Source organism: Scardinius erythrophthalmus (assembly GCF_964197995.2).
Source record: "Scardinius erythrophthalmus genome assembly, chromosome: 18".
Classification (NCBI taxonomy): domain Eukaryota; kingdom Metazoa; phylum Chordata; class Actinopteri; order Cypriniformes; family Leuciscidae; genus Scardinius; species Scardinius erythrophthalmus.
Genome location: NC_138238.1, coordinates 12,125,855 through 12,135,355, shown reverse-complemented (window position 1 = coordinate 12,135,355; position 9,501 = coordinate 12,125,855). Strand labels below are relative to the sequence as shown.

The following is a 9,501-nucleotide window of genomic DNA, read 5'->3' as shown; positions in this document are numbered from 1 at the left end:
GGTCTGAAAACACTTCAGGCTAATCAAACTGTAACAGCCTAAGATATGTCTGCAAGTAAGTCTTTTTTTTTTTTTATTGTTTGTCTCATGTCAAGTCTAGATATACAAAAATTTCCCAAGGTCGCCCATTTTATCTCACCATTATTAAGAATTATAATGCTGAAAACTGTTGTTTTAACAGCGTATCTATCGATATAAAGCTTTTGACATGTTCTGAAGGTAAGTTTGGGGACACACCAATGCTTCAAGTTGATTTTCAAATCATGGATGAAAAAAAAAGGTGTTTTTTCTTTTCTCCCCAAAACAATATGGCTGTCGTAGCAACAGATAATTTTGTTTGTGTTCTCTTTAGCAAGTCAAGTTGCAGTGTGGTTTGGTAGCTACAGATCTATGCTAGTGAGCAAAATGTTGTTTCGAACACTCATGGAATATCTCAGTTTTGCAATGCACATTTATATTTTGTTTTTTGGCCACAAGCTCTACAATTGTTGTAATTGCAGAAGTTTTTCTTTAGGTAAAGCAGGTGCTGTGAAGATCATTGGGTCAGTTTAATGCATGTCTGCATCATGTTACATTGGCTGGTGCTTGACAGGAGACTTTTGTGTCCAGTGTAATGGGTTTGTTACCATTTTCTGACAGTCATCGGCTCCCTGGTATATCAAGTATATCATTTTCCATTCCCCCCCCCAAGATACACACATAAACACACAACAGTCTTATGAATTGCTGATGGCCATCGGAAGAACACTCGCTTGACTGGAAATATATGGGTAAACTGAAACTGCCTTTCCCATGATTTTTTTCCGATGTCTTTCATCGTAGTTTGTCACCCTGCACCTCTGCTCCACTGCTCAATGTGTTCGTCAGGTCTTTGCCGGTACTGCTATCTAAAATAGCTCCTTCCCCTTGAACAATGTGCAGACTAGCAAGGCCAGTCATGCAGTTCTCAGAAATCTGATCTCCTTTATGCCTCTGTGTGACTGTGCGGGAAGTCAGACTGTAGTCAGTAACTGTTGGTGCTCAGGGACATGCAGGATCATAGAGGGATACTTGTGTAGGCTGGAAAATTGGTGGAAAGACTAGCACTTGAAACATTATGGGGGTGAGGTGGTCACACTACACTTTGCATATGGATAGACTGTTCCTCTTTTGTAGCGTACCAATGTTTCCATTTGGTCAACCTATGTTTTGACCAATATTTAACTATTAGAAGACCTGTACAACTGAAAATAAATCGCTGGTTATTTTATTTTATATTTAAATTAAATTTTCAAAAGCTTAAGAAGGTTTAATATGGTCTTCCAGTCTGAGCATCAAAATAATAATAATGATAATAATAATGCCCCAAACCTCTCTACCAGCCTGAACTGTCTGGGAGACTAGCTAGGATCTTAGGCTGGTTTAAGATGGGTTTTACATACCACATTGACCAGTTTAAGCTGGTATCTTGAACCATTGACTTGCATAGTATTTTTTTTTTCCTTCTATGGAAGTCAATGGTTATCGTCAACTGTCTGGTTACCAACATTCTTCAAAATATCTTCTTTAGTTCAACAGACGAAAGAAACTCATACAGGTTTGTAACAACATAAGGGTGAGTAAATGATGACAGAATTTTCATTTTTGAGTGAACTATTCCTTTAGTCGAACACACCGGAACCAGCTGATCAAGGTCTTTAGGATTACTACTAGGAAGGCTACAGGCAGGTGAGTTTTATCAGTGTTGAAGCTAAACTGCCAGACAGTGGCTGCATCTGAAATCGCATACTTATCTACTATATAGTAGGCCTATGTAAAAAACTGTAGGCTATGTGACAAAAGTAGTATGTCCAAATTCAAAGTACTGATAAAAGAGTAGGCAAAAAGCAAAGTGTGCATACGATAAGACACTTTACCATCCCATCAGGCCATGGGAGAGGATTGCCCATCCATGACCTAGAGTGTGACATCATATCCTGTTGCCCATATTTGTGGGGGTAAAAATGATTTTACATGCTTGAAGTCTGATGTGACTGCACCTTTACTATCACCCACACTGAAACCAAATAAGCAAATTAACGCAAGTAAAAAGTGTTTATTTACATTTGACAGAAGAAGCTTGGCAGACAACAAATAGAAGCTGTGCAGTGTATATGTTATGATATATATTACATGCAAAAAATATGGTATAGTCAAATTGAGTTTCACATAAAAAGCCCTCCGTAGTCAGTTGTGGAGCTTTTCGGCCTGCAGGGGTCCTGGAGTAGTTCTCCTCCAGACGTGGTGATTGCTTCCTCCTGGAGGAAAAGCAGACCATCAGCCATCGAAATCAACATCAGTCCTGGGACAGGTAAGCATTAGCAACACTATCAAGTCTCTGCATCAAACGCACAGATGGAAGGACAGGTGTGCTCGCCATGTTTATGTTCCTTATGCCCCATGGGTTCTGCGATCGCCCTGTGAGCTTGTTTGTCAGTCGTGCTACGACAGTTGTAGTATTCAGAATACAGAAAAAGTTCAGAAACAGCATCTATACTCCAGTCTTCAGTGTCACATGATCCTTCAGAAATCACTCTAATATGCTGATTTGATGCTCACGAAACATTTCTTTTTATTATCAATGCTGAAAACAATTGTCCTGCTTAATATTTTTGTGGAAACTGTCATACATTGTCTTTGATGAATAGAAAGTTTTGAAATAAGTCTTTACTGTTACGTTTGATTAATTGAATGAGTCCTTACTAGGGGTGTAACAATATACCGTGGATAGTGACAATATGTATTGTGTATAGTTCACCCAAAATGAAAATTACTGTGAGAAAAAAAAATCAAGTGTTCAGAGTTTTAGTGTTAGTACTACATTAAACAACTATTTATAATGTTGAATATAATGTATAATAATGCAATGGGGGAATATTTGTGGGTCATGATAATGCCAAATATCTTATATTTAAAACAATGTAGGCCACTTTTTACTGGTAACATATCGAGTCAGTGACACAGTGCAAGCATATTCATCTAAAATAATTCTGTATTTTCAGCTTCAGAATCAGGAATATTTTTATTCAGGGGTCACCATTGTCCGGTGCATTGGGTTACCAGCATCAAGTCCAAGCCTATTCATTTACACCCACAATGTAATATCAAATTTACCATTTTAATCAACAGTAAATTTACTCATGAAAATGTAAATGTAAATTTAATGTCTTGGAGTTTCGCAATAATATCGTATCGTGAGTTCAGTATCGTTAGCCTATATCGAATCGTGACATGAGGGTCTTGTTACACCCCTAGTCCTTACTGAATAAAAGTATTTATTTCTCACTCAAACATTTTTTTACTGAACCAAAAGTTCTAAATGACAGTATATACTGTGTGTACATTTTATATATATATATATTTTTTTTAGCCAATGTTGTTATCGTGTTAGTTTATCTTTGTTTGATAAAATATATCTCATCACGTTTAAAAAAATCATTTAATTAGGAGAGTGTCAAACAGTAACATTTTGTTAACACATATTATGAGTCCTTTAGTTTAATAGACATATCGTGTTCGATTTCTTGCTAGCTAGCAATCTCTTAAATCACCTTCCAAGACTTTGTCTACTCCAGGAAAGAGGGCTTACCTTATGGAAGTCAATGAGGTCAGCTAAGGTGGCGTGACGGTTCTGGTCAACGCCTAGGAAGCTGTAATAATCACCCGAGGCGTCAATGAGGAAGTGCTTAAAGCCAAAGGTGGTGCGGCAGGACAACGTGTAGCCCCAGATCCGCTCACTCACTCTGACCAAGAAACAGCCTTCTGCGGCATTGGTCAGCAAAGCCTCTGACTCCTGTCGTGATATTATTCCTGCAGGGTTTAGAGATGGGTGACAGTGAGAAAGACAGATGGAGAGCCAGAGACTGGAGGAGGCAGAGTGACAGACAGGAGGAGGCAGATATGGAGAGATATTGAGTGAGAGTGCAGCTGGAAGTGCAGGTGTTGTGCTCTGATCTTGGAGTGACGCTGGCAGCGTTCTCGTGTTTCCTGGTCGAATAGCGTCACTCAGATGGTCGTTAATCTTATCATTGTCCAATCAGAGGCCACATTGTGGCTCCACTCATCCTGACACAAGCTTTGTATTATTGAGTCTTTCTGTCTGCCTATTTCCTCCTCTCTCTGTCACTTTCATTATTATTTTCTCAATTTAATCAATGTTTAGTTCAGTGCAACCACTGAACTACTGCTCGTTCCCACTAAACTGTGACTGAACTGTGAGTCCATTTCTAAAAGACTCCTGTCAGCGTTGCCCCAATGCATTTGAACACTGTGGAGTGCAGCGTCAGTGTTACCCTAGCGCCGGTCAAGCGTTGTAATGTGCCACTTAAAGTTCAAACTATTTCAACTCTAACTTCAAATGACCCCGTTTGCCACTGACCTTTTGAAGTGCAGTCAATGGTCAACAGACAGTTCTCACAATGTGTCTATTTTCGCAAGCTTTTGCTAGCTTTGCACGTTCGCTTGTAATTTCTTATAAGCCTACATGATTTTGTGTCTTGTGCTTTTTCATCTATCTATCCATTACTGTTCAAAAGTTTGGGGTCGGTAAGGTTTTTTGATATCTTTGAAAGAGGTCTCTTATGCTCACCAAGGCTGCATTTATTTGACAAAAAAATACAGTAGGCTAATATTGTAAAATATTATTACAATAGAACGTAACTCTATATTTTTATACAACACATTCTCATCCTTGGGCGTCATATACTGACGCTTTTGACATTCCGTCGACATCGAACGCACATGGAGCTTTGTTCGGTTATGGGTAGATTTAGGTGTGGTGTAGGGTTAGGGTTAGACGGCTAGGAGGCGCCTTCTGGCCCATTTCTATCTGCGTCTCATATTGACGCTAAAGGGTGCCATGTGCATTCGATGTCGACGAAATGTCAAAAGCGTCAATATATGACGCCCTAGGATGAGAACGGGCTGGATTTTCTACTTAAGAAAAACATTTTTGCAGGGGAAAATGTTTATCATGGCCACGAATTAACAATTAGTTCCTACAACTTACTAATATGTCAGCACGTTTTACTAATTCGTCCCATCGTTTTAAGTATACTTAATACTTAAAAGGAGGGAGGAAATTATTATACAGTGCGCACAATGTATACATTGTGCGCACTGTATAATAATTTCCTCCCTCCTTTTACTAAATCACGAACACATTGTAATAATTTGTTCCCTTTGTTTAAGTTCAATCAAAATGAGGGAACTAATTAGTTCAACGTTTACTAAAGCGAGGGAACGAATTCTAGTTTACTATCTCCTGAAATCGCCCTTCCTTTACACGTCGTGTGGAGGTCAAAGTGCTGGATGATTCTTGTGCTGAAGCCCTGACGTAAGATGTGAAAGGTCCTTAAGAGCGTTCTTTACCGTGGAACCAGGGGGCGATGGTGTTGCTGCTTCGCTCATAACCCGCTCGTCTCGGTCTCTGCTCCTCTTTAAACCAGCGAATGATGGATTCTCGAGAGTTTGGCCGAGGTGGACGAATCCAAACTGGGCTGAAAGGCATTGGAAAACAGTTTTGTGATGTGCGGTTAGCCTTCAAATGTTGTTTCACTTAATTGACTGTTCACTTAACAGACTAGAGTACGAGAGTGGTGTGTTTTGTCTGGAATGCAAGTTATGCTACTCAACTTAAAAAAATAAAAATAATATCACACTCAACACAAATGCATAAGGTATGGTTGGGATCAATTATCATTGATTTGATTATTGATTTTACCATTCAGTGAGTGACTGTGTGACTGGATTGCTGTAACGTCGGTGTTGTCGGCGCCTGTAATGGCCTGAAGTGAGTTGGCCAGTACTTGTTACGGGTGAATGGCTGGCCTCAGCTGGAGGGGTCGGATGTTCAATGACCGCGCCGTGCCGTCGGTTGTGACCCGATCCGTTCGGGTGCGTCTTATGGAACAGGCCGCTGAGTCCAGCCACCAGGCCCTTCTCGATAGCCCGCAGAGACTGGCGCTTGTATTCATCTCTAGCCCATCGTGCCTTGCACTTCATCTCCTCATCCGCCGCCTTGGAGCGTCGTACTGTGGGAATTGGAGAGAAATTTGAATAGAAATAAGCTACTTTATATTAGAGCAGCCAAAGTTCCCATTTTCTCTCCCATTCCGTTTGTTCTCTCACATTGTTCCTGCCATTCTTTGTCATCTCTCTCACTCCTCTTTTCCTCCTGCTTCAGAGAGATGTACAGCTCCTTTGCTCTCCTCTCCTCAGTTTGGCGGATTTCTTCCTCGCCTCGCTGTCTCTCTTCCTCCTCATATTTCTGTGAGAATAGGGGAAAGAATCAGCCTTTGCTAACACAAAGGCACAGAAGTTTCGCCGCAGCTTGCTTTAGTTTTTTCATTTTCGGTGCCATTAAGCTGGGAATATAAATGATTATTTCGGTGGACAATGTCATTAACCCAAACATCAGTGCTTTCAACTCTATTATAGATCAGGCGTACAAATGTTGGCCTTGTGTCTCAGAGATCACTATCTACATTCGGAGAGGTTGCCAACTTTTAAATAATTAATTCTCAGAACATGGAGCACATAGCAATTAAGCCTAATTAACCTCAGTCTCTATTGTAAGGCCATTATTAAAGGCCTGGTTGAAGAATAAATGCAAGGAGCCTTAACTATTGGATCTTTTGTCACAACTGAGCCGTCAAGATCAAGATTTTTATGCTCTTTTGGGGGGGTTGTAAATGTATTATAAAGTAAATATGTATGAGTCAGTGGTGTGCTGTGGTGTTCTTAAATGAGGCGGCAAAAAATGGAACTAAAAAAAAGTAAATTCATGTCTTATTTATACTCCATGTCAACATTTTCCTGGTTAAATAAACATTATTTACACTGAGAAAAAAAAAAAAATATATATATATATATATATATATATATTGTATTTTTACATTAACAATGTAATTAATGTTGTGTTTATTAAAACCATAAATCTCATTAAAATAGTGTTTTAAGCATTTTCACATTTATTCCAAACTAAGCAATGCAGCAACGAATTTAGTTTATTTGTGAACTGATGTTCAGCTGTTATTTTCATTCAGGGGAGGCAGGAGAGACACAGGTTTCGCTGTGGGACAGTGTTACCTTAGATGATTCATTCACTTTAATGTCCTATTTTCTAATATTTGTGTTGTTTTATTTTTGTATTGTGGATTGTTTTTTCATCCAGTTGTTTTGAGGAGGCATTGCCTCCCTTGTTTCCTCGGAGGAAAGGCCTCTGGTGTGAATGTGTGTTTGTTTTTGTGTCTTTAAAACCCGAGGACACGAGGCATAAAGCTTTATTCAATGGTTTGTTTAGAACTGTGTCCCCCTTTCAAAAGTTGCATAAAATATTCTGTGGTTTTGTCATATCTATTTGAAGGAACATATTCCAGCCAAACCCACCTTCAGTTCCTCTCTAATGCGATCTTCCTCTTCTTCCTGCTTGGCTGCCTTTCTGTCATCTGTCTCCTCCTTCCATTTTTCTGCCACGAAGCGAGCCTTCTCCTTTGCCATGGCATCTCGAAACTTCTTTTCAATCTCTGCCTCCTTCACACGCCTCAGGAAATTCAGCAGAGCTTGAGTGATGCACTTTCTATCCCCCTGTATTTCTATCATTATCACCACCCCCTGCTCTCAATTTTTAGATGAATCACATCTGTCAATCTTCACCCACCCTCAGTGTCCCACTGCACCCGTCCCTTGACCCTGTCCCATGGTTTTCTCACCGGAGTTCCTGTGCCTCTCGCTGGGCCTGCTTCCTGGCTCTCTCCTCCATCAGCTCTTCCACGATGTCTTCAAAGGGCTTGTCCCCCGGGGCCTCCCCCATAACCCATACCCATACCTCTCCATCTGATCCCAGAAGCCACTGAATGCCTCTGCGGTCGCCTGGGAAAAGACACCACACGGCAAACAGTGAAATGATAGCTTGAGGAAACACACTTTCCAGACCCATCAGACCGAATTCAGATAAGATAAAGACGAAATAACACAGACGGCGCGACAAAGCTGGAAGAGATTATCCTACTGGGATCCTTTGTATGCTGCGGGAACATGACAACTGAACAAGATAATGGAGGAACTTTTGAAAACAAGCGGACATTAGCTGTCAGTGCACAGACACAATCTTTGGTGTCCTTTGATGCATGATGTAACATGCTGCATGATGTAATCCTAATCCAGCTCATTTGCACCACTTCCTTAAAGTTGATTTTTGTTAAGATGTACTTTCTAAAATACTTTCTCCAATCCCCTTCAATATGTAGAGATATAAGTAAGCCATTTGTAGACTGATTTCCCCAAAAGGTGACGATAACTTATGGTGATCGTTTTTTTTTCTCTGAAAGAAATTAATTACTTTTATTCGGCAAGGATGCATTAAACTGGCCACAAGAGACAATAAATGCAATAGCTATATATAAATATTGTAATAAAATAGAAATAAATTATTATATTTCACAATATTACTGTATTTTTTATAGAATAATTCCAGCCTTGGTGAGCATAAATATTAACCCTATGTGAAAGCAATTAAAGTAACCGACATAACATTGCGGGGGGGGGGGGGGGGGGGATATTATTCAATATCATTGAATGATATTTTAAATGAAATTATTTCAGAATTTTGCATTACAAATGATCAAAATACCAAATAGTTCAAGAGCTTTTTTCAGAACTCATTTTCTTTTCTATTATTTGGTTTGAAAAGTATACTTGTGTTATCTTTCCCTAATTAATGCCACTTGGTTTGATAATTTATGTAGGCTAATCATTAGATGCAAAGACATACATCATACATTTTTAGATGTGGCATAAATGTCAAAATACTTTGAACCACTGTTTATTAAAAAACACGTAGACATGATCAAATAAAGGTACAAATTCTCACTCTCACACACTGGACTCACTCTTCTTGTTTAGAGCTTGGCTGGTGTCTCTTCCCTCCCTCTTATTCCAGCGCAGGACCTGCTCTTCCCGAATCTTATAGAAGAGGATCTGCTTCTGCTCTTCGTTGAGTTCAGCCAACAGGTCGGGCTCTATATACATATCCTGAAGAATCTGCTGCATCATCCTGACGGATTGCCAAGTATATGTCCTTCTCGGAATCGTCTGACCTTTGTCTAGTCACTGCAGACTGTAAGTCCAAGTGTATGTCTGTCTCTCAGGATCAGTATTCAATGGCTGAGGAAGGCCTAGGGTTTGTTCAGTGTAATGCACAGCTGATCTAAGTCTCTATTTGAGTGCGGCATTACTACTGTAAGACTTTCTTTCCTTTCACCCTCCTTTTTATATACCTCTCTGTTCGACAACTGTTGATCACAAATGCATCCCTTCCTTTAATCTTGACCCGAGTATGGTCTCTGTCTCTCCGCTACTCTCATCCTGCAATGGTGTTTTGTTCTTGCGTTTAGATCCTTTATATGGGGTTTAATTTCACCCTCTCCGCCCTCTGTCTGTCTCCTGCTGTGATCCTACATGCCAGGTGTGTCTGACACAACT

The 9,501-nt window shown here is 39.9% G+C and overlaps 1 protein-coding gene across 1 annotated transcript; it reads right to left on the bottom strand.

Moving 5' to 3' along the window:
* Positions 1–2,183: 2,183 nt before the first annotated feature.
* On the bottom strand, positions 2,184–9,072 carry sh2d4bb (SH2 domain containing 4Bb; the record flags this gene model as incomplete). The annotated part of the gene is made up of 8 exons (XM_081392730.1): positions 2,184–2,276; positions 3,608–3,828; positions 5,389–5,516; positions 5,741–6,050; positions 6,148–6,286; positions 7,408–7,561; positions 7,731–7,890; positions 8,910–9,072. 8 exons carry the CDS (start codon positions 9,070–9,072, stop codon positions 2,184–2,186), a joined length of 1,368 nt encoding a protein of 455 aa, XP_081248856.1.
* Between the last annotated feature and the right edge of the window lie 429 nt (positions 9,073–9,501).